The 25,702-nt window shown below is 42.3% G+C and overlaps 5 protein-coding genes across 5 annotated transcripts; 1 reads left to right on the top strand and 4 right to left on the bottom strand.

Annotated features, from left to right (window-relative positions):
• Positions 1-705: 705 nt before the first annotated feature.
• On the bottom strand, positions 706-1,644 carry LOC310826604 (olfactory receptor 5M5-like; the record flags this gene model as incomplete). Its single annotated transcript, XM_083701709.1, has 1 exon — positions 706-1,644. One exon carries the CDS (start codon positions 1,642-1,644, stop codon positions 706-708), a length of 939 nt encoding a protein of 312 aa, XP_083557835.1.
• A 6,889-nt stretch (positions 1,645-8,533) lies between these two features.
• LOC310851609 (olfactory receptor 5M11-like) lies at positions 8,534-9,484 on the top strand (the record flags this gene model as incomplete). The annotated part of the gene is made up of 1 exon (XM_083754186.1): positions 8,534-9,484. One exon carries the CDS (start codon positions 8,534-8,536, stop codon positions 9,482-9,484), a length of 951 nt encoding a protein of 316 aa, XP_083610312.1.
• Positions 9,485-14,060: 4,576 nt separating this feature from the next.
• On the bottom strand, positions 14,061-15,023 carry LOC310826468 (olfactory receptor 5AP2-like; the record flags this gene model as incomplete). The annotated part of the gene is made up of 1 exon (XM_083701407.1): positions 14,061-15,023. The coding sequence occupies one exon, from the start codon at positions 15,021-15,023 to the stop codon at positions 14,061-14,063; it is 963 nt and encodes a 320-aa protein (XP_083557533.1).
• Positions 15,024-19,745: 4,722 nt separating this feature from the next.
• On the bottom strand, positions 19,746-20,693 carry LOC310826519 (olfactory receptor 5AR1-like; the record flags this gene model as incomplete). Its single annotated transcript, XM_083701559.1, has 1 exon — positions 19,746-20,693. One exon carries the CDS (start codon positions 20,691-20,693, stop codon positions 19,746-19,748), a length of 948 nt encoding a protein of 315 aa, XP_083557685.1.
• A 3,671-nt stretch (positions 20,694-24,364) lies between these two features.
• LOC310851603 (olfactory receptor 5AR1-like) lies at positions 24,365-25,315 on the bottom strand (the record flags this gene model as incomplete). The annotated part of the gene is made up of 1 exon (XM_083754174.1): positions 24,365-25,315. The coding sequence occupies one exon, from the start codon at positions 25,313-25,315 to the stop codon at positions 24,365-24,367; it is 951 nt and encodes a 316-aa protein (XP_083610300.1).
• Between the last annotated feature and the right edge of the window lie 387 nt (positions 25,316-25,702).

Below are 25,702 nucleotides of genomic sequence, written 5' to 3'. Positions count from 1 at the left end.
ATCCAATCAACCAATAGTAACATTAATACCACCTCACATTAACACCACAAGATTAATTTCTTGGAGAGCCAAATAAAGAATAGTATATATACAACCAAAATTAGAGGTAACACCGATAGGATAAAGATACTCATTTCTTCATTGTAGTTGATGGTCTCATGAAGTTGGGGGCTCATGGAAAAAAAGACACCCGGCTAGGCTTTGGGCTTTGGTGTTTCTTTGCAGATGTAAGAAGGATTCCATACCTGGTGCTGACTCCAAGTTTCTCCTTTTCCCCAGGAAATTCACAATTTGAGGATGAAAATGTAAGTCAGAAGTTTCAGAAGAGGCTGCAAAGAGCATTTCCCCTACCCATTAGGTGCCATTGCAGTGTGTAAGCAATACGTCCACCCAAACACCCTGTTTCAATTTTGAAGAACTGGTGGATCTGAAAATTAGATGCTGACGAAGAGTGAGAGATACTATGTTGTATTTGGGCCATACTGTCAATATTTTATGGAGATGGAAACCAACAACAAAAATTAAATCGGAAAAGTGGGGAGGGAAGGAAGAAACCAGACAGCAAGGTGCAAGAACTCATCTACCACATATTAAATACCATACATTCATAAGCTGTAAAAATTCATATTCCCTCTTCTTCACCATATGGTGGACACATCTTCCTCATGGATCATTTCATTTCATAACTAGTGAATGAATAGACATTTAATGCAATAACACTTTCCTCTGCAATAATCTCTTCAGGGCACCCTTCACTTCCTTGTTCCTTAGGCTGTAGATCAATGGATTCAGCATAGGGATCACCACGGCATAGAACACAGAGACTATTTTCCCCTGTTCTAGGGACACGCTAGAAGGACGCCTGATGTACATGACAAAGAGTGTCCCATAGAAAAGGGTGACAGCTGTCAGGTGGGAGCCACATGTGGAGAAAGCTTTGTACCTCGCTCCAGTATTGCGAATTTTCAGAATGGTGAAGAGGATAAAGGTGTAGGAAGTCAGAATAACAGCTAGGGAGCTGATGAGGTTGAAACTGGCAGAAAGTAACATCAGGGTTAATTTGACATGGGTGTCAGAGCAGGACAGTTTCATGAGAGGTGGGTCAGCACAGTAAAAGTGGTTGATGATATGGGAGCCACAGAAGGTCAAGCGGAAAGTGAATATGGTCTGTATCATGGCATCTAGGAAAGCATATGCAGAGGGAACTGCCACCAGCCACATGCAAACCTTCTGGGACATCTTTGTGGTATATGTCAGTGGATTGCAGATGGCAACATACCTATCATATGCCATGACAGCCAGGATGAAGGACTCCGTAAGCACCAGTGCAATGAAGAGATAACACTGTATCAGACATCCAGTAAAGGAAATGACTTTATAGTCTGCTACAAAATTGGCCAGCATCCGAGGTGTGACATTGGAGGAATAGCAGAGGTCTACAAAGGACAGGCTGCTGAGGAAGAAGTACATGGGAGTGTGGAGTTGGGAATCCATCCTGATTAATGTGATCATCCCCAGATTCCCCAGAAGGGTGATAATGTAAACGACTGAAAACAGCATGAAGAGAGGAAGCTGCAGCTCTTTACGATTTGTGACACCCAAAAGAATGAAGTCAAATACAATTGTGTTATTTCTTTCAGCCATCTACACATTTATAACGTCTTCTGAAAATGAAAGGAACATACATGCAAAGAATTTGAAATCAGACTTATTATTTGATGTGCTGGTGAAGAAATATTCTTCCCTAGTTTTATTATGTGGTCTCAAGCCTCTACTATTTTTGTGTGTGATTCAAGGGAGGATCTTGGGGTCCTTTTTATCTCCACTGTTTTAACACAACAGAACTAGCTTGAAGACAACATATTTTGTTTCATAATAGACTTTGTGCTACCTGAATGAAAAGGGAATGAATAATAGAAACATAGTTAAAATGCACACATGCACAAACTTATAAATTTGAAAAAGGTTAGTATTATATGAGGGATGAGACTACACAGAGAATAAGAACACAAAAAGCACCATATAGTTCAGTATTTTCTTTCCCACACCTGCCAAACAGATGCATTTAGAATGTGACAAAAAAGTGTGTGAATGCTATTCTGACTTGTTTAGCTTCAACATCTGATCATCAGAGGTATCCATATTCTCATGGGTAAAGCAGGTGATTAAAGCGGGGACCTTGAAGTGCTTTCTGGTGCACTGGTGATCCAGATATTATCAGACCTTATATGTATGGAGAAGATAGAGCTATGGATCTCTTTTCTATATACAGTGGGCCCTCTAGATATGAATTTAATTTGTTCCGGGGGTCCGTGAGCACCCCAAAAAATCCATAACCAGAGGTGCTGCTTCTGCACATGCGTGCAGCAAACCCAGAAGAATACTTCCAGGTTTGCCACATTCATAACCTGAAAGTTACATATCCAGAGAGGTACGTAACCCGAGATTCCACTGTACAGAAGAAAGAGGTGGTTACATTGACTCACCATATTTTTTTGGGGGGGGGTATAGCTAAAGTAAATTTCAAAAAAGAAGCTGAAAGCACACACAACCATAGCACTCCACTCAATATTCCAGAGTCAGAAAAACTACTTTCAACCTAAAATAAAACAGCTTGTCAATAACTCCAAATTAGATGAAAGGGGAGAAATGAAAACAAGATCGAATGAAAGCAAATGCAAAGTGATTCACACAATGGGGCAAAATATCAACAACTGAAATATACAGGAAAGGGATCTGCTGATTATGATGATGACATAGCGTCTTGTGATCATGGTAGAAAGAATTTAGAATGGTAGCTGCATTTGGAATACTATCTACTGCTCTGGCCACACAGGATCAAAAGGGGTATTGTCGATCTGGAAAAGGTGCAGAAAATGCCAGTAAAACAATCACGGGATTGGCAAACCTTTCCTTTAAAAAGTAAGGTGTTTGGACCTCATAGAAAACAGAGGAGAGTGGTGTGGTTAAAGTTAATAAAAATATGCATACTGTGGAGATGGTGAACAGAGACAAGTTCCTAATGTTGTTGTCTAAATCAGTGTTTCCCAACCTTGGGCCTCCAGCTGTTTTTGGACTACAACTCCCATCATCCCTAGCTAGCAAGACCAGTGGTCAGGGATGATGGGAATTGTAGTTCAAAAACAGCTGGAGGCCCAAGGTTGGGAAACACTGGTCTAAATAATAATGCTAGCACTCAGGGTCATCCAATGAAAGTGATTGGCAAGAGATTCAGGACAGTGACTGCCTTTGAGGATTTCAAGGGCAGTTTCAGTGGGAGATTCATTCATTCGTTTATTTGTTTATTTGTTTATTGAATTTATATACTGCCCTATACACAGAGGTCTCAGGACGGTTCACAAAAAAAGAAGATTAGACATGTTTGTAATTTTCAGACCAACTACTCATAAAACCCCAGGCGTGGTTGATTATTTTTTACCAACCTCCAAACTGTAAAGCTGCAGGGAAAACCACAGCAGCTATTCTAAAATTTGACAGGTTCTGTGCCCTCTTTAGCAGATGACTTTGCCTGCAAATCTCATCCATTCCTACCATAAAATAATAATTAAAAGGTATATTTTTTCTGACTGATTCGCCAACTACTTCAGACTGAGGTATGTTGTTTTCCCACAGTTCTGAATTGGGGTCCAAACTAAATCTTGCTGTTGTTGGACACATCTAGCTGTAGCTAATTCAGAAACAGATCGGAGCACTGCACAGTGGCAGTCTTTCTCAACACACTATGCTATAGAAATAGAGCCCAATGGATGTTGGGTTGAATGCCTCAACTGATATAAGATGTCCCACACCCAAATATAGGCAAGGGATGCTGGTAAAACCTACCTCAATGAGGAAATAGGCAATCCCACAGACTCCCAAGAGCACCGGCGGCTGAATGAAGCAGAAGGCTTTATATTCATCTATGAGCCCAGGGAGATTGTCTCTGAAATGGCTCTTCTGCTCCACTTCTTGTCCTCTAGAGCCCTGAGAGTAAAATTACTGCTCTCCATCAGATTCCTGGGAGCTGTTGTTGACAATGAAAATGTGCCCCCTTTCCTGTTTAATTAGATTATAGTGGTATGACCTTTTGAACTAATATGAATCAGAAGATCAGAGATTGCCATCCTGGAATGTGCAGGAGCCATTATGCTTTTGAAGGGTTTCACCGCTGTCTCTGAGCTTTCATACTTTATTTCTTGAAAAAGCAACCCTGTAGCCCTCCAAAAATGAAAGTTATAGGACAAAATGTACAGTGAGTGGGTGTGGCTATATTGTATATATATTTTTCCCTACTGAAGAATGTCCCCTGTTGCCATTAGACAGCAACGGGATCAGTGTGTGTGTGTGTGTGTGTGTGTGTGTGTGTAAAACCAATATTGTGTGATTTCCAGAATCAAAACCAACACAACATGCAGTAGCTGATTTTCCATAATAAGCATAACTTTGTTGGGGGTAGCCATATCTCTTTTGCTTTTTGCGGGGCGATACCCGCCCCCCCCCCCAGATGGAATAAATACCCGCCCCCCCCCCCCAGATGGAATAAATAAAGACACTGGATACCAGAATTTAGGTTAATGGGCAAAAAATGGCCACAACTTTATTGGTTACAGGTAAGAGTGGTATTGGCCTTAGGCATTGGCCCAAACAGACTATCTGGTCTAACTGGGAAGGGTTAAGCACCAACAGGGGGAGCCCCCGAGATGCACATCCCTGGGTGCTCCCCGAGGGGTTACCGCTCGGGGGGGGGCGCTTTAGGCCCTAGCCTCCGTAGGTTTTGGACGAGGCGACGCCCCCCGGAGTTCTTTAACGAACTACCCTTCAAGAATTGGGGGAGGTGATGGCGATCCTCCCCCCCACCTCATTTGCATGACAATACCCCGGCCAATGCCTAACCGCCAATCCAAGGAGTTGTGACGATTTGCTACGAGGTAGGTGAAAAAACCAAGTGGCTTCAAAATTCAGCCAATTAGCCAAATGGAAAAACTCCTACCAGGCCCCTTGCGGCGACCAGCCGAAGCCCATAGCAAACGCCTAATGCACACCTAAAGGGCGGGTGGGTGGGAAACCGCGGCTGCTACAGAGGAGGAAAAGGGGCGAGCCCGGGCTGCCCTAACCTTAAGTGCCCTCAGGTGGGCCCGCCCCCAGCGCCATCCAATTGGCTGCCGCTGCCGGAAATGAATATCAATGGGGATCCCTGAGTCCCGCGGGGCTGACGCCAGCCCCGCAAGAATGTGGGTGGGGCGTGAGCCCGCAACTCCCCCCCTCCTTAGATCGGGAGTGGCTTTCTGGCTACACTCCCCATGGCAGCCATTTTGTCTTATGCCATAACAGTTGTTTATTGACCGGTGCCTCCAGCACTCTCAACATTTGAAATGTACCCATTGGTTCAAAAGGGCTGGCAACCCCTGTAGCACATAATGTGTAGATTTGTTCTGAATTGGGGATGAGGAGCCAGAAGTGGAGTCTTGTGCCATATCCCTAGGAACCTACATCAAATAACCAAATGGTACAAATGATATCTGAGTAGCTATGGACCATAATGTTAACCGTAACTGCAGTACTGCACAACTAGGAGATAGAAAGTTAAGGTGAACATGAGCCTACATTCTTCCTAAGCTTGCTAATAATAAATAAATAAAGTAGAGGTGGTTTTTATTGTTATATGCTCCCTCCTTCCTCACATGGTTAGAGATTCCAAGTGGAAGCACTTACCTGAGTTTGGGAGATAAGACCACTGAAAACCTACAGCTTTTTGTAAAAAAATATTTTTTTTAAAAAAAAAAGTATGTGTGGAAATATGCAAATAGAACATAGCTGGAGGCAGACAGCTTTCATCCTTCAGGGCAGCGTTTCATTTCAGATCACCAGAGACATTTACAATACAAATGAGTTTCTAGAGCTCAAAGGTGAGTTTCTGCATCTCTGTCCTGTGTTTCCCATTCCCCATCTTCTGTTCTAAAAATGCTCCTATTGCCATCATACCCCCAAAGAAGACTCAGGGCACAATACTAAAGTGGGAGGATGTTATATTTATTAAAATATGAAAATAACAATGAGGATCTCCAATAACCAAATAGAAAATTGAACTGATCAGACAAATCAAATAATCCAAGCAGGAAAGTTCCTCACTGATGGAGAGATCACATCCCTTCTTGCTCCTAGGCAAGGTACAACCTATGACCCCCACAGCAAATATTGAAGTAACACTTCCCCCTTGCTACCAGGGCCTTGGTTTTTTGAGCCAAACAATGCATCACAGCCCACTGGTTTGACGTTCTCCCTAGTACATATGCTACATGACACCCACAATAACCCACAAAGCAATTGCAATGAAGGCTGACCAAGGAGTGCATTTAACAATAATGCCTTGCATAATACCTCAGGAATTTACTCAACAGATCTTAATTCCACTTTGCTGCCTAGACTACAGGCCAGATTAAACCAAACAAGGAACTCCACTCCAAACAAGGAACTCTCAGGAGAGTAAAGTAGGTGAAAAAGAGGCCAAATTCCAGGGCAATTAGGTGCTCTACCAAGAACTTCTACTCAGTGCCTTCAACAAGCATCTAGCAAAGTTCACACTGTACAAAGGCAGGACGGGTGTGTACCACACAGTTTGGGGCAGTTTAGGGAGGAATTTCTGGTCTGTGACCATAATAAATTAATTGATTGATTGATTGATTGATTGATTGATTGATTGATTCATTCATTCATTCATTCAGTTTGGGGAGGAGCTGGTTTATAAGCTAACAATTATGCTTCTATCTCCATACCATGAAGAAACTGTGTTTGTTCCCTGTTTAAGGAGAGACGCCCAAGACCCTGGAAGAACCTGAATGCTGTCTGTGTCAGCAAGTAAGGAGAAGAGAGATAGCAGCTAATCCATCTCCACATCACTATCTGGTAGCCCTGCCAACCTGGAGGCTTGTGTTTTGTTAAATTGGAAATATTAATTTGCATTGTATTTTTGCTGGTTTAACTTACAATATGATCCTTGTATTTTTTGTTTTTCTCTGCTTATTTTTATTACTTTGTTTCCCCCTCTGGGATTGAAAGCATTCAACAAAGAGCACCCTACAGATAAATGTAAATAAATAAAGAAAACAAATAATTAAATGCCTCTTTTCAACCAGGCTATGACAGTTGTAGAAAGAGTGTGGATTTCACCCGCTCAAAACCCCACGGGAATCACAAACATAAATATGCTTTTCTGTTCTCAGCAACTCTGGGGGAAAGAAATTCTCAGAGTATTCTTAATTGACTTCCAAGGCTGCACTAAAGTAATGATTGTGTCATGTCTTTGGGGATCCATGCTAGTCAGGAAGTTCAGGAAAATGTTAGTGGTTCACATGTCGTACAGCTAAGGATGACAGTATAAAACTATTCTTCTGCCTAGCTCCAGTGTCAGTGCTCTGGACAGCGCCAGATTTAGGGCAGTTTCCCTGCACAGGGGGCACAAAATTGAGAAGATCCATCATTGAGAAGATTCATTTTGGGGCCCCAAATTCTGGATTCACTCAGGGTGCCATACTACCAAAGATTACCAAAATTCGCCCTTGCTCTGGACTCTGGGTGGAAATGTCTCCAACATTTCCTGAACTGGTAGGCTGAACATGTCTGTAAAAAGTATTCATTATTTGTCCCAGAAACAGTGATTATTTGTAATCCCATACAGCACTGTATCTATGGGGGTGGGGTTGTTCCAATCGACAGAATGGCAAGACCGTGCTGGCAAAATAATCCTGTGATTAGGGTAGCTACTCATTTGTCATCAAAAAAGAGGACATGGGTTGGCATGTAATTAGCACATCCTAATTTGTATGTATAGGTGCAAATGTTGAAAGAATTATGATAATTTAAGGAGAAATGCAATATATCTCACCCTAATGGGGAAGTATGTGACTGGATGACCTTTGTTTCTGCTCATTCTACAGTCCAGGGGCTAACTGCTGATGAGCAAGTTCAAGGCTTCTGCTATCTCTTCTTATGGCTCTTTATCTTAAAACTGGACTTGGACCACACAGCCCTTCAAGCAGAAGATGTCTTCAAACTAAGGACTGTCATCTGGCAGCACTTCAAAGAGTGAACCATCCTGTGAAACATCAGGCACATGGCACCTGACCCAGTGATTATGGCATAAACTTACACACGGAATTCCTACTTTCCTCTATACTTTCAGTGGGAATTATCTGGGGCTTGTTTGTGCCTAGATGGGCTTGAAGGGTAGACTGGGAAAAGACTGGGAAAGATCCTGCAGAATCCAATTCCACATTATGTTCTAGGCTAGCCTTCAGCAGCATGTTTCCATGTTTATTCTTCCATAGATATGCTACTCAATTGTCATGGCCTTCAGTTGAACAACAAACTTATTGATGATGATGATGTTCTTATCTCCTACAAGGGAAGTATATTGTGCCAGTGTTTGCCCGAAGGAAGGAAGAAACATAAACTGGGTTGTTTTGTCTTTCAGGAAAAGCACTTAGACTGCCTGCATTTCAATTCTTGTTTCTCAGAAGGCAAAATGCATAGCAGAATGGTGAAAGGAAATAATACATCAGGATCTGAATTTATTCTCTTGGGATTTGCAGAGTATCCTAAACTGCAGCTCCCACTCTCTGTTCTGTTCATGCTGGTCTATATTATTACTGTTGTGGGAAATCTGGGGACAATCACAGTAATCAAGATGGACTCCCAACTCCACACACCCATGTACTTCTTCCTCAGCAGCTTGTCCTTTATAGACTTTTGCTATTCCTCCAATGTCACACCTCGGATGTTGGCAAATTTAGTTACAGGCCACAAATACATTTCTTTTACTGGATGTGTGATACAGTGTTATCTCTTCATTGCTCTGGGTCTCACAGAATGTTTCATCCTGGCCGTCATGGCATATGATCGGTATGCAGCTATCTGCAATCCACTGACATATACCATAAAGATGACACCAAAGGTTTGCATGTGGCTGGTGGCTGTTCCCTCTGCATATGCTTTCCTAGATGCCATGATACAGACCATATTCACCTTCCGCCTGACCTTCTGTGGCTCCCATGTCATCAACCACTTTTACTGTGCTGACCCACCTCTCATGAAACTGTCCTGCTCTGACACCCATGTCAAACAGACCCTAATGTTACTTTCTGCCAGTTTCAACCTCATCAGCTCCCTAGCTGTTATTCTAATCTCCTACATTTTCATTCTCTCTACGATCCTGAGGATACCCTCTGTTGAGGGTAGGTACAAAGCTTTCTCCACATGTGGCTTCCACCTGATGGCGGTTACCCTCTTTTATGGGACAGTTTTCGTCATGTATATCAGGCGTCCTTCTAGCCTGTCCCCAGAACGGGGCAAAATAGTATCTTTGTTTTATGCAGTGGTGATTCCCATGCTGAATCCACTGATCTATAGCCTAAGGAACAAGGAGGTCAAGGGTGCCATGAAGAGACTGGTAGGGAAGTATTTTACTAATATACACCGTAAACGATAATGTCCATTAATTCCTTATTTAAAGGTTAATATCCACTATTATTTATTTCCATAAATAGTGTGAAGTATATGCTTATATAAAGAACTGTTGTGAGTGTTGTGTGTTTCTGTTCTGCTTGTAATGCCAAAGGCATTACGCAGCAAGTAACCATGTTGGTCAACTACTGCAGCAGAATGGGTTCAGCTCTTGATCATTTTTGATCAGAGCTAGTTTCAGATTAAACTAATATTGCAGTTTATGGCACCTGCACTTGCTGATACTTATAAAGTGGGAAGCTGGCTTGCTCTTACATTGTACATTTATATAGTCTAAAGACAGAAGTGGACATTACAAATGAAATGGAACTGCTACTGAAAAATAGCAGCCTAGTTGTTCAAATTAGAGCTGCCCATCCCATTATTATCTCTGATTTTAAGGACATGTGTTGTATAGAATGGTCATTATGATTTTGGAGCTGTGTGTAGCTATTCAAACATGACATCCAATGTATGCATGTCTGGCAGACTTGGGGATGGGAAGCCATGGGCAAAGGAAGGTGCTATCCAGTGCCTTCACTCCTCATAGACTTTTCACACATCTATGTAGGTTTGAGACCATAGCAAACTCTAATAACATGGTAGGCCCAGCATTGCCATTTCTTCCACTCCTCACTTTCATCAATTTCTGAGTGGGTCTCAGAGCTTCCATCAAACTAAAAAATAAACACAATTGCCTCTGTCAAGAGTGGTGATGCAATAAGGCTTTAAAGCAGCTACCACATTGTTAGTGGTTGTTTCTAACCCTAAGAAACACTGGGGAGGCTGACAAGGGAGAAAACAGAGGTTAGTGAAACCTCAATGCCCTTAGATAAGTCACTAATTTGGGGCTGAAACTTGTAAGTCTTCCAAGGATAAAGAAGTAAAACACTGCCTTTATAATAGACCCAGAGAAACCCATTGGTTTCGCCCCCCACAAAAATATTGACAATGACAGCTCTATTTGTGCAGTGTTAGGTCTGATTCTTTTTATCTTAGAACAGCAAAGCTTGGGCACAAGGGCTGTGCACTGAATTCAGCCAACTCCCAGGCCAAAATGGGATGATGGGGGGGGGGAATTGGCTTCAACAAAGTTGGGGTGAGACTTAGACAGTCCTGGATCACTCCAGTTTGCCTTGGACTATGCAGAGTGACCTGGGCTGTCAAGGGGCAGGGTGTTTGGCAAGGACGGCCGATGCACCTTTATAAGCCATTCCAAAGCAGGAAGAAGACCCCACCACCACCAGCAGGTGGCCTCAATGATGTGCTCCAAAGGAAGGCAAAGCAATACTTTTGGCACCAGCTTTGCTGCAGGAGTTGCTGAAAGGAGGCATACAAGGCACTTTCCAACCACCTTAGGAACTCCACTCCAGATTTATGTAGGTTTTACTTTAGCCGGAAAATATTCCACAAGGCAGCAGAGGTTTAGGATCAGAGTTTCCCTTCCCCTAGATGGGCAGCCTTCCCAGATTGATGAGCCCCATATGCCTCTACACCCCCTTCTTGACCGTTGGACCCACTATTGGTCTCGTCCCCTCAATCCACTGAAGCCTAGAGGGCTTCACTCTTCACCTACAGGGGACAGACTAGTCCCTAACACACTGAGGGTTGAAGACCCACTGGCTACCCTCACCTGGTTTAGCTGGCCAATTGAAGCTATTTCCCGGGGTGTGTTGCATGCTGTTGCATGCTGACAGCTTCTGGAAGCTACAGGTGAGAGCCAAGTGCAGGGTGGGGATCAAAGGTGGATAAACTACCCCAGAAGGAGCACGACGTGCCCCCCACCAGAGGTACTACCCCTCCCCTAAGACCCCAATATCTGTTTAAATTTACTAGAATAAAAGGACAAAGATGTGCAGGAGTTTCAAAACAGCAATTGATTGGTTGTTAAACTAAAAGTGATTACAGTAGAAATAAAACTGAGCCAATACCCAAGAATGACATTGATACTGTCCAGTAAAGTTTTTAATCATACAGTGATTCACCTTTTGTTACATATGTTACAGTGGCTTTGTAAAGTAAAGGTAAAGGACCCCTGGACGGTTAAGTCCAATCAAAGGTGACTATGGGGTTGCGGCGCTCATCGCGCTTTCAGACCGAGAGAGTCAGCATTGGTCCACAGACAGCTTTCCGGGTCATGTGGCCAGTATGATTAAACCGCTGTTAGGAAGCTGTTTACCTTCCCACTGCAGTGGTACCTATTTATCTTCTTCCACTGGCATGCTTTCAAACTGCTAGGTTGGCAGGAGATGGGACAGAGCAACAGGAGCTAACTCTGTTGTGGGGATTTGAACCACCGACCTTCCGATCGACAAATCCAAGAGGCTTGGTGGTTTAGACCACAGCGCCACCCATGCCCCAGTGGCTTTGTAAGTCTATATCTCAAAGAGGGTAAGAAGATCCTGTTAGCTCAGTTTCCTCCATACTGAAGTTCTGTTCAAAAGTATCCCTCATACATTGGGCCGGTGCATAAGAGTGTGAGCCTTCCTTGACAGACCTTGCACCTGCCATGTGCCTACACTCTAACATTGGCCTGTACAGTGCAAACGTCTGCAAGGGGAGAACCTTTATATATGTATGATTCCTTACAGTGGTATGTGTGAATGCTTTCTCCTGCAAATGCTCAGATGGGGAGGAGGTAGTTGGTTCATGCAATCTCCAGGTGGGCTAGTCAGCATGGCCCCACTCCTCACAGGAGGGATATTTCTGAATTGGATTTGAGTTGCCAAGTATTCAACTGCTGAGCATCATGGTTTTCTTAAAGGACATTTATTGCTCAGAAGGAGCTCTGAATCACCCTGAACAGGCTTACATTCACAATGCAAAACAACATCTTATTTTCCTTCCTTTTCTCAGAGCGCCATCTTCTGTCTGATGTCTGCAACAGCAACCGAAATGGGCAGGATTCCCTGTGTGTTTTCATTATACATTATGTATTCCAGGCCTACCAGCAGAATGATAAAATGGTGTAGCATTGTACAAAAGGATACTTTTTTCTGTGCAGTATGTATATTTGTCATACATTCAGTGTAAGGTATTTTATTGAATAAACCAGGTGTTTTATGCAAATGAATTACATTTTCCCCTCTTGTCCCCACATTCTCAAGACTAACTCACCAAGACCTCACAAGGCCCTACAGTGTGGAGTACCATTTTACACCAGAAAACCTCCAGTGAGCATCCCTAACGTGGCATCACATGTGAATACAGTCTGTGTTGCATCTTTAATTCATCTTGCTCTGCTAAATTTATCTTTTTGTAAACCACTTTGAGGCTTTTTCTACAATTAAGCGGCATATAAATTTTATGAAATAATTATAATTAAAAAAATAAATTCTGCTGCTATTTAGTTTCCACTGAAGGTCATGTTAGAACTGGAAATCGATAATATGGGGAAAAAAATAATAATACAATGGTGCTTTATCCAAAAATATTTTAATTATATTTCTAGAATTGAGAAAATAGATCATCTTTATGAAACCTTTAAATAGTTTGTATTTCAATTTGGTATTTCTTTGGGGATGACAAGACTTTTGCCAATATACTTCAGGGGTAATCAACATAGTGCCCTCCAAAAGTTGTTGGACTGCAACTCCTATTATTCCTGATTATTGATCATGCTGGCTGTGGCAAATTGGAAATATAGTTCAACAACACCCAGAGGATACTACATTGGCTACTCCTGTACTAAATTATACAGCATATTTTAATTCAGCAAATGAATTAAATGCAGACAGAAGGGCTCCTTTCATTCACGTAGGGTTTTTGACTGGCTGAAGGATCAAAAGAAAGAGGTGCAGGGTTGGGTGTGGTTTTTTTGCCAATTACCCCCTCCCATTGAAGCCCCTCACACTGTTCTGGAAGGATCCAGAACCCTCCTGAGCAGGTTTCCAGGGGTGGAAGTGACTGCATGGGGAAATGGCAAAAATCACCTTCTCTGTTGCTACTGATGGAACTTCACTCAGAGAAAGCTCCTGTTGACAGAAAGGAAATTAGGATCCAAGCCTATGGATGGCATTCAGTGCTAGCCCTACTCAGAGTAGTCCTGAGTTAATACACATTACTAACTTAGGTTCATAAATTTCAATGAGTCTACTCTGAGTAGAACTTAGTTGACTCTAGGTCTCCGTAAGTTATTTCTGTGCGATCCGGATACCTGGCTGAATTACAAGTCATTAGGTTCCATTATGATGAAGTTGGGGATATAAGGAGCTGCCTTATACTGAATCAGATCATTGATCAATCTAGATCAATATTGTTTACATTGACTGGCAGGGACTCTCCTGGGTTTCAGACTGGGGTCTCTCCCAGCCTACCTAGAGATGCTCGTGATTGAACCAGAGGACCTTCTGCAGGCAACACAGATGCTCTTCCACTGAGCTGCAGCTCTACCCCAAACAGTCTGTTCTTCCCAACATAATGAAAACATGAGCTAAACAGTACTGGGTAAAAATCAGCTGATAACATTTACATTTAACAATACATTTATAAAATTGTCCTAGAGCCAGTCTACCACCAACATGGCCAAAGCACACATTGATAGTCTTCCAGTAGGCAGCATGTTAAAACATGGCTTTCCTACGCACAGCTTTTCTCAGAGCATCCTTTACCTCCCTGTTCCTCAGGCTGTAGATCAGTGGGTTCAGCATGGGAATCACCACAGTGTAGAAGACAGAGACTATTTTGTCCTGGTCCATAGAGTGGCTGGAGCTGGGTCTCAAATACATGAACAGGATCGTTCCAAAGAATATGGTGACTGCCAGTAAGTGGGAAGCGCAGGTAGAGAAAGCTCTGCACCTCCCTTCTGAGGAGCTGATCCGTAAGATGGCAGAGAGGATATAGATGTAGGAAATAAGAATTGTGATGAGGCAGCTTAATTCATTAAAACTGGCAAAGACAAAAATGATGATCAGGTTGATGTGTATGTCAGTGCAAGAGAGTGCAAGAAGAGGGGGCGTGTCACAGAAGAAGTGGTTGATGATGTTAGAATCACAGAAGTGCAGGTGGAACGTGAAATAAGTGTGAATTGCTGCATTTATAAATCCAGCTAGAAACGAGGCAATTACTAAGTAGCTGCAGACTTTCCATGACATAATCACATTGTAGAGGAGTGGGTTGCAAATGGCATTGTACCTGTCATATGCCATTACCGCCAAAAGGAAACCCTCGATGCCTGCAAATGAGCCAAAGAAGTAGAACTGTGCTGCACATCCATGGAATGAAATGATGTTAGCATCAGCTACAAAGTTCACCAGCATCTTGGGAGTGATGACAGTGGAGTAACAGAAGTCAACAAAGGACAGGTAGCAAAGGAAAAAATACATGGGCGTGTGAAGTCGAGAGTCAATTCCTATTAAAACAATCATTCCTAGATTACCCATTATGCTGACAGCATAGATCCCTAGAAAGATCACAAAGAGGGGAATCTTCAGTTCTGGCTGATCTGTCAGTCCACGAAGGATGAACTCAGTCGTTGTGGTGTAATTCTCCATGACCATTTCCTCCCCATGTGTAATTTTTCTCATCCTAGAATATTGGGGGGAAATTGTGGACCTGAACTTGTTTATAAAAGTGAATACCAAACACATTTTAATTCCTCCCTTTCTTTCTTTTCTAGTCATGATATCAAGTCTATAGAACTGGCCTGGGGAACACGTGATCCTCTAGTGTTCTTGGGACTCAGCCATCTGTCATCTGGCTACTTCCCAATAGGTTTCTACCAATGGAAACAGTGCCTGCTGCTCATGAAAAGCTATCTGAAAACCAACAGAGCTCAACAAAGGTCTATAATATGCACCTTACCTTTTTTTACTTGCCAAACCAAGGGATTAATCATGCAGAGCAGCCCAAAAGGCTTATGGCTTTTTTAGGTACAGTATGTCCATGGTGTAAAAAAACTCCTGCAGATCCTGTGGTGATTCTCATCTGATATGATCCTTCTTAATCTTTCAGTTTTAGATGGTTGGGACTAAAAATTAAAAGGAAACAAGGAGAAGTCTAATTTCCAATGGAGAAACAAGGATCACTTTGCTGCCCTGCTGTGTATTGTTGAAGGTGGCGGTGGGCTTGCAGTGCCCTAAAGAGATTCTTCTTCTAGTTTTAGAGAAGCGATTGCAATAGTTTCCCTGATTGCTTCTCTGCCTGTCTGCTACCCTGGGAAGGCTTTTGTAAGGGGAAGAGAGGTGTGTTCAGTTCTATGAGAGACAGAGAAATACCCTTGGGCCAACTGAGAGAGGTAAGGAGGTATGCATAGGCATGTGTGTCTGTATGTACATGGTGATTGCATGGTTGGATCTAGACACATCAAAGAAGCAATTCAGTTAAACGCGTTGTAAACTCATACAGGGAAATCTGGTAGGGAAAGATGGGACTCCACAGTGCCATTGGGAGTCACAGTGCTACATCACATATACAACGCATATAAAACACTTTTTCTTTACCTATCTAGCTGAGCCGCATGTGTGAGCAACAGAAGGTGAGTCATGGATGGGCATTGTCAGCCTTGCTTATGAGACATTGAATTCCCTCTCCATCCCTTCCTGCCATTTGTTTAGCCAAAGGTGGCTTGCTACTTTTTTCTCTCCCTGTCCTCCTTCAGTGAGATTCTCCTCCCACATTCAATCTTGTTAACAGCAATCAGAATGCAATGCATCTGCTAGCCTGAGCCCAGTGCATGATCCTGTGCACTTTGTTCCTCTGCTAGGTCTTTTGGTAGATCAGGTTCCTTCCTTCCTCAAGGCTTTTTTGCTGGCTGCAACATGATATGTATCAGGAAGTCACACGCACATGGGCTAGGGAAGAAAAGCAAATTCTCTGCCTCTCCCATGGAAAATGCCTGTGTGTACTATCACTGTATAATTAGCTCTCTCCTTTTACTGCAGTAGCTTCAGTTAGCAAGATCCAAATAACACAGCATGTTGTAATCCTCCTCTTCTTCTTTGAGGTTTTGACATCAAAGGTGCAAAGGAGAGAAGAGACTCCTCCCCACTCTCCAACATTTGTCCAGTGAAAATAGGGATGTCCCATTCCATAATGATAATTTTACTATTTATATCCCGCATATCTTATTGGGTTGCCTCAGCCTCTCTGGGCTTCTTCCAACATATATAAAAACATAATAAAACATTAAACATTAAAAAAAACCTTCCCTATACAGGATTGCCTTTAGACAGCTAGACAGCTCAGGGGTTGGATAACTCCATACCATCCAACATTTCTACAATGAAAATAGGGACATCCTAAGGAAAAGTGGGACACTGTGGGATCAAATCAGAAACCGGGGCGACTTCTCTAATCCAGGACATATTTGGAAAATAGGGACATTGGAGGGTCTGCCATTCTCCTTTGCCCCTCTGAGAGCAGTGCAATGGTAGGGGGTTTGTAGAAGATAGTCCATTGCATTCCCAGGATCTCTCTTCCCTGCCCCACTCAGAGCACACAGTGTTCTCTGGCCATGGACCACATGCTTCAGTGAGCTGTTTTTGGGTTTCCCCCAAGTCACTTAGGTTTTTAAATTTATATGTATTTCTACAAACCTTGGGGCTGCTGCATTGGAACTGCAGTAAGTTTTCTTCAATGAGCTTTTGGCCATTTAAGCAGGTGCTTGTCTGACAGCAAGACAGGAATTTGTCCCCTGGTTCGCCTCTTGGAGTTTATCCATATACACTTCCTCTTCTCCCACTGCATTTCCCCTGGGGAAAACCACTTTAGTGCTCAGCTGGAGCAAACAGCAATCAGGTTTTCTGCTGATTACTGTTTGTTCTGATTTAGAGCTAAAGAGCAGGTTTTCCCTGTGAAAGCAGTGAGGCAAGGGGGAAATCACTTGGATCCATGCCTAGAAAGTACTGGTCAAGTGGAAAACCACTCAGACATGTGCTTTCTAGTTATGGGACAAGCAGAATTAGTTAAAAAAAACACACACACCCTATCAATCATTTGGCTATTTCCCAACAGGTTTCTATCAACTGAATCAGGGGCTGCTACTCATGTAAAGCTCTCAGAAAAAATCAAGAGAGATCTACAAAGGTCTAGGATCAGCACCTTACCTCTTGTTATCTGCCAAGCCAAGGGGTTAATCATGCAAAGCAGCCTCACAGAAATCTGGCTTTTGCAGTTAAGTGCATGATGTTAAAAAGAAGAAATAAATCTGCAGGTCCTGCAGTGGTTCTCCTCTGATATGATCTATGTCCCTGGTTTAGTCTTTCAGTTTGAGATGGTTAACGCTAAATATAAAGAGGAAACAAGGGGAACTCTGACTTCCAGTAGAGAAACAAGGATTTTATAGTTAGTTTTGGAAGTCCTTTGAGATGCCAAAACAATATACAAGCTCAGTGGACCTAATTAAAATCTGATTTGTCAAATACTGAAAAAATTCAAAACAGTAAATAGAATACATTTCGTAAATAGAGCATGACACTGAGAACCACCTTCTGTTCTCTATCAAAGGAGCTAAAGTTTATTTTTTATCTAAAGCTTTTTAGATAGTTGTTGTTGTTTTTTTACAATTCTGTGTTCCACTTCATCTTGTGATGTGTGTGAATGTGTGAATCTTTGCAGTAGTACCCTAGTTAGCTTTCGTTAACATTAGTGGTTAATTCATTAGTAGTTATTTATATTAATTATTGTGTCTTGTTTTCCCATCCAGTGCCTACTGGTATCCAGCCTATTATCTGTTCATTTCTCTGTCCTTTGCCAATTAATCATTCCCTTCCTTAAAGTCAGTAAATCGGTAAATAAATAAGTAAACATTGTTTGTTGCCCGTGTTTTATCTTAGTTGGCTAGTGCACCCTCCACCCTCCATTTTGGCCGCAGTCTTAGTTGTTTGTTTCTTGTGTTTGTTCCATGTAAGTCTTGCAAGGCCTCAGATGTGACCTCGGAGACCCTGTGAGGTCTCAGAAGCAATGTCCGAGGCCCTGCCAGCATCTGAACATGACTTCCGGTAGAAACTGGAAATCTCATCGGAGGTCTCGTGAGGCCTCGGATGTAACCTCCGAGACCCCGCAAGGCCTCAGAAGCACTGCTGTGCCACCAACACAACATGAAGTCATGACGTTGTGACATCATGATGTCACGTTACATCACAGGCGTCATTGGGCACTCATAACCTGGGGGCCCAGGTCAGCACTCCTGTGTGTAGCTATGGTGCACAGTCAAAGGGGGCAGAGGGAGGTGATGGCAATAGCAGCACCACTGACCAGATTGGTATGCCTCCAGTCAAAGCTAATCCATCCTTCTCATTGTGGTGGTGGGAGCAAGCCACAGCCACAGTTGGAATGGCCAATGACCAGTGATAATGGGAGTTGTAGTCCAATAATATCTGGGTATTTTTCATCCCTGCTGTACATCAATTCCTCAAAAACAGTCCTCAAACTCAAAATTCTAAAAGAGCAATAAATGGAAAGATTTGCTATTCAAAAAAATAAATAAATCAGAATTGCATTCTGAAATTCTGCCAGATGTTGAAGAATGATAGTGTTGTATAGACAGTAAAATACATGCAATATATAGGATAGGGCTGTGCACAAATAGCCTCTCCAATTTCTATGCCATATTTCTGGATAGACAAATTGGTGGGCCATTTTACTAAATTTCTGCAGGGACTGTCAGAGGCAGGGATCACAGTTGCTCAGAAGTGGGGCTCACCATTAGCAGTGGCAGCAGCACAGCTTCTTCTTTTTTTAAAAAAAAAAAGAATTTAAAAATTGCTGCCACTGGCAGCAATAGCAATTGCAGCACGCAATGAGGCAACACAGGCATGGTGGCACTGCTCACATGCCTTCCCAATGCCAAGTGTCACTGCCAGTTCCAGAGAGGGAGAGGGAGAAGATGACTCAGGCATGGGGAAGTCAGTGCTTTGATGCCTCAGCACAGAGACAATTCAATGCTTTTGCCACGGTGGCTGCATCAACCCTTATCTCTTCACCCTCAACAGCAGAAGCAATACTCCATTAATGCCCAGTATTTGGAAAGCAGTAATTGGGCTGGCAGCCTGACCAACATCCCCACCACCACCGCAACACCTACCCACCCAGTGCCTCAAACCTACCTGGATTTGTCATTTATTTTTTATTTCACCAAGCTTTTCTACCACTCAAAACAGAAAAAGAATATCAGAAATTGCCTTAGAAAAATCACATCTCAGAAATTTAGGTTCAGCTCCAGTATCGCCCATAGATAGGTTGTGAGAGGGCAGACAAATGCGCAGGACTGAGCAAAATCATAAGAATTCACACGATATGAATGTTTGCTACTGTGGCCTCTGGTGAAAGATATTATTGCTTAGTCTTTTCTTCAGGGCTCTTTTCACCTCCTCGTTCCTCAGACTGTAGATCATGGGGTTCACCATGGGGATCACAATGGTGTAGAAGACAGACACAATCTTGTCTTGCTCCACTGCCTCAATGCCTCCAGGCTGCACATACATGAAGGTCAAGGACCCGTAATAAAGTACAATGGCAGTCAGGTGTGAGGCACAGGTTGAGAAGGTCTTCTGTCTGCCTGTGGAAGACCGCATCCTCAAAATGGTGGAAATGATGTAACCATAGGAGATAAGAACAATAATTGCATTCCCTACCACGACAAAAGTGGAAAGGACGAAGAGTACAACCTTGGAAACATAGTTGTCTGAGCAGGAAAGCCGCAACAAAGGAGGGATGTCACAGTAGAAGGAACTGATTTCATTGGGACCACAGAAGGAGAGCCTAAAGACACCACTTGTGTGGACAATGGCAATAAAAAGTCCCGCCAGGTAGCTCCCAGCCACAAGCTGAAGACACACATTTCTGGCCATGGCAATAGGATAAACCAGTGGTTTGCAGATGGCAACAAAACGGTCATAAGCCATAGCAGCCAGAAGGTAGCACTCTGTTGTAGCATAGAGGGTGAAGAACCACATCTGGGTCGCACATGCATTGTACGAAATCACCTTCCTCTTTGTAAGAAGGTCCCACAGAAGCCTGGGAATGATAGTGGAGGAGTAGCAAATGTCAATGAAGGACAGGTTGCTGAGAAAAAAGTACATTGGAGATTGCAAAATGGGATCTGTCTGGATTAACACTATCATACCCAGATTTCCCATCACTGTTAGGAGGTAGATTAGTAGAAAGAGCAAAAACAGGGGTATCTCCACTTCAGAATGATCTGTGAATCCTAAAAGAATGAACTCAGACACCTGGGTTCTGTTCCCCTCTTGCATTTCTCCAATATGATTAAATTTCAGTCAGGAATGACAGCTAAAATTAGGATAGATAAGGGGAAGGATTGGAAAGCAAAGTGCATTGCAAACCATCTTTTAAAATTGTGATTTCCATTATTGGAAATATGCTTTTCAAAAACATTTGTTCCTGTTACATAATGACCAAAGTGTTGGAGAAACAGTTGAGATGGTTGCCCTAATTGTTTCTCCAACTGTCTGCAAGCCTGGCTAGGCTTTTATAAGGGAGTGTTTTATAAGTGTGTTCTGTGAGCGACAGAGAAATGTAGAGAGGTAGGGTGGTGTGTGTATGTGCATGTACATGATTGCAGCTCCAACAAAGCATGGCACAAAGGAGAAGGGGGGAGGATCACAAAGGGCTTTGTTCTCCTGCTGCTCTCCTTCCCACCTCTGAAAACAGTGCAGCCCTGTAGGCACCTGGTGAGCAAGTGGAAAGTTAAGATGGGTTAGAATAGACAGGGTTAGCCAGTGAAGAGAGTAAGTTCACAGCCCAGAGTATTTTATCAATGTACACCCCACTTTCAGCCATAGCTCTCTTAATGGATGACTATGTCCCTTTGAAACTGTATGGAGCAGGATACTCCATTCCATTCCCACTGTCTCTTTCCCACCCTTCCCTGAATAAACAGTGTTCTCTGGCCACTGATCATGCTCAGTCTTCATTGGTCTGTTTTTGTATTTTTCCCCAAGTTAACCAGGTTTGCTAGTTTTTTGCTATGTCTACAAATCTTTCAGTTCCCCCAAAGTCTGCTGACACCTCTCTCATGGCTGGTGTTACAGTTTTGGCTCCATAAGGATTGACACTTGAAGAATGAGTTCTTGGCTGGTATAGATTGGGGTGGGAAATGGAGGGAAAGTGTCCCCAAAAGATGAATGTCACCGACCAATTTCATATGTAATATCTGGTCCATTCACTAAATAGTTTACCTAGTTTGATAGCCTGTTATGTTATTTGAGCAAGAAGACAAAAGAGCACTCTTTACACTCAGCAAATTTCTGCAGCGGGTACAAGGACACACAAACTGCATTGAAATTGCAATAAGTCTCTTTCAATAGATATCTGGCCAAATTAAACAGGAGCTTGTCTGATGGTAAGATATGAATTCGTCTCTTGGTGCCCCTCTTGGTGTGCTTAAAACAAAAGCCTTAACTCAGTCCTTTGGCTATTTCCCAATGGAATCAGGGGCTGCTACTAATTTATAGCTCTCAGAAAACCAAGAGTGCTCTACAAAGGTCTATGATTAGCACCTTACCTTGTGGCTTTAGCAGTGACGTGCATGAAATATAAAAGTTTTGTAGATCATTCAGTGATTCTCCTCTGATATGGTCCATGTTTCTGGTTTAATCTTTCAGTTTTAGCAGGTCAAGGCTTAATATTAAAAGGAGTCAAGGGGGTGTGACTTCCAATGGAGAAACAAGGATTTTATACTTGGTTTTGGAAGTCCTTTTGGATATCATAACAATATAAATGCTCTGTGGACCTAATTAAAATATCTTGTTGCCACATCTTGAGAAAATTCAAATTAGACACTGAGAACAACCCTCTATCACCATCCAAGTTTATTTATTTAGAGCTTTTCAACCCCATTCTTCAACTGACAAAAGTCTCTGTGAGCAGCTTACAAATATCAGTGGTAAGACAGTCTTTAACCCCAGGCTTGCAGACTAAAGCAACAGCAAAAAAAGGGAAAGGGGGTATAAGGCAAACACTTGGAAAGGTAGTATTAGAAGGCTGTCTGCAAGTCTTTGACTTCACCAGCCTCACCTACCTGTTCAGTGAAATGGATGTTAACATCTAGAAAAAGAAAACATTAAATATGGATAAATCCACATACGTATATAGGAACAGTAGTATTCCCCCATTTTTTTCAAGCTACACCCGCTCATGGCAGTTATTTTCTGTCAAGAACCACCCCTACTGCCAGGAGCCCACCTCACTCACTCACTCAAAACCCCAAATTTACCATTGGGCTCAGTCTGGCATAAAAGGTTGGTCACCACTGATTTAAAGAATTGGGAGGTGCAAGGGCTGGGGGAGTGGAGTGGTGCCAATATGCAAAGGAGAAGAGCAGGGAGGATCACAAACAGTGTATTCCAGCCACTGACCATGTTCTTCATTGGTCTGTTTTTGTGTCTTCCCCAAGCCACTCAGGTTTGTTGTCTTTTGGATACTTCTACAGTCCTTTGGGTTTTCCCACCCAAAGCCTGCTGATACATATTTGCAACATAAGGATTGACACTTGACAAATGGGTTCTCTGCTGGTATATATTGGACTGGAGAATGGAGTTAATGGATTCCAAAATGATGACTACCAGAAATCAATGTCCTAAATAAAGTTTGATTCCTTCGCCAAGTATATTGCACAGGTTTACAGCCTATGTTTTGACATTCCAACTAGAAAACAAAAGAGAACTCTTTACAATCAATCAATTTCCTCAACGGGTACAAGAACACATTGAAACTGCAGTAAATTTCCTTCAGTAGGCTTTTGGCCAATTAAACAGGTGTTTTATCTGAGGGCAAGACAATAATTTTTCCTGGTCTTTGTATTTTTAAATACCCTAGCTAACTTAATCATTTGGCTATTTCCCAGCAGGTTTCTACCAATGAAAACAAGGGCTGCTATTTCTTTAAAGCTTTCAGAAAACCAAGAGAGCTCTACAAAGGTCTAGGACCAGAACCTTATCATTTGTTCTTTGTCAAGTCAAGGGATTAATCATGCAGACCACACACTGAATTAGATGTTACAACAAAAACCAAATACAGAATGGGTACAAAACAAATGTTATGAATACCAAATAGAGTCATATTTCATTGAGACTTGCCACCCCCATTATTGGCGTATTATATACGGTAAATAACAAATGGCCACAAAATGGAAGAAAGATCCATAGGTTTACCTAGATCTGGATATACCCTTAATGTATAAGTCAATTTCTCAAAAATGGGAACAAGCATTACTTTATACAACCAAATATTTAAAGAAAAACCTGAGGACACCTTCCAGCCCTGTGATATTGTCAAATGAGCAGCTCCTATTAGGGGGGAAAATGTAAGTGGCTTGTTTATTTCTTATTTATTGAATTTATATACCACCCTGTACCCAGGGGTCTTAGGGCAGTTCACAGAATTACATATTAAGTCTGTATTAAACGAATCAAAAATGGATAAAAGTCCTAGTTACGGGTTTAAAGGCAACAGTTCGCCTATTATTTCAGAAATTTCTTTCATTAACTCTTCTCAAAATTCGTATACATGTTTGCAAGACCACCACATGTGCTCTTTCGATACATACCTTCCAACACATAGGGGACCCAAATTTAGATATATGTGCAAGATGGGCTGGGGTCAAGACCCCTCACTGGGCTATTTTTAAGGAGTTTATTCTCCTTAATATTCATATATATATGAATATTCATATATCTATTCATATATTTCTGGAGACAAATAAAAAAGGAGTAGGAAGCCATAGTTCAATTCCTGGCATGTCGCAGCAGCGCTGGGAATGTACCCAGCCTGAAATGGGAAAACAGTGATATTTTCTCTCTCTCCAGAAAAATGACTTCTGATATATTTTGGCTCAAATCCAATATTGTGTGAGACAAAGGTGCAAGATAGGACAACATTTTAACAACAAGAACCACATGAATATTCACTGCTTTGGCTGTGGGAGTAAGATATTATTGCTTAGTCTTTTCTTCAGGGCTCTTTTCACCTCCTCATTCCTCAGACTGTAGATCATGGGGTTCACCAAGGGGATCACAATGGTGTAGAAGACGGACACAATCTTGTCTTGCTCCACTGCCTCAATGCCTCCAGGCTGCACATACATGAAGGTCAAGGACCCGTAATACAGTACAACGGCAGTCAGGTGTGAGGCACAGGTTGAGAAGGTCTTCTGTCTGCCTGTGGATGACCGCATCCTCAAGATGGCAGAGATGACATAAGCATAGGACACAAGAACAATAATTGCATTCCCTACCACAACAAAAGTGGAAAGGACAAAGAGTACAACCTTGGAAACATAGTTGTCTGAGCAGGAGAGTCGCAACAAAGGAGGGATGTCACAATAGAAGGAGCTAATTACATTGGGACCACAGAAAGACAAACTAAAGGTCCCACAGGTGTGAACAATAGCATTCACAAGCCCCACCAGGTAGCACCCGGCCACAAGCTGAAGACAGATGTTTCTGGCCATGGCAATAGGATAAACCAGTGGTTTGCAGATGGCAGCAAAACGGTCATAAGCCATAGCAGCCAGAAGGTAGCACTCTGTTGTAGCATAGAGGGTGAAGCACCACATCTGGGTTGCACATTCATTGTATGAAATCACCTTCCTCTCTGTAAGGAGATCATACAGCAGCCTGGGAATGATGATGGAGGAGTAGCAAATGTCAATGAAGGACAGGTTGCTGAGGAAAAAATACATTGGAGACTGCAAAAGGGAGTCTGTCTGGATCAACACAATCATACCCAGATTTCCCATCACTGTCAGTAGGTAAATTAATAGGAAGAGCAAAAACAAGGGTATCTCCACTTCAGAACGATCTGTGAATCCTGAGAGAATGAACTCAGACACCTGGGTTCTGTTTCCCTCTTGCATTCTTCCAGTATGATTAACCATCAATCAGTAATGAGGGCTAAAATTAGGGTAGATAAGAGAAAACATTGAAAATCATAGTGAAAACCTGAGATAATATAAGAGTGTGCATTGGAAACATTTTAAATTTTTTTTAAAAAAAGAATGTGATTTTCATTTATATAACTTGGAAAAATATTTTTCAAAAATATTTTTTCATGTTGCACTATGAACCAAACTCCACTTACATTAGGCAAATGCATGGCCAATCAAGAGTTAATTTTATATTTGTGTACATTCATCAAAAAAAAAAAAAAAAGAGACAGGAGGGGCTTTAATGAGTGTGTGCCATCATTTCAGTTTTTCTTTACCACTCTCAACTCTTCAAGGACCAACTGGCCATGCCTTCCT

Source organism: Podarcis gaigeae (assembly GCF_964106915.1).
Source record: "Podarcis gaigeae genome assembly, chromosome: 1".
Lineage (NCBI taxonomy): Eukaryota > Metazoa > Chordata > Lepidosauria > Squamata > Lacertidae > Podarcis > Podarcis gaigeae.
The sequence above is the reverse complement of the archived record's forward strand: the minus strand, read 5'-3'. Positions and strand labels throughout refer to the sequence as shown.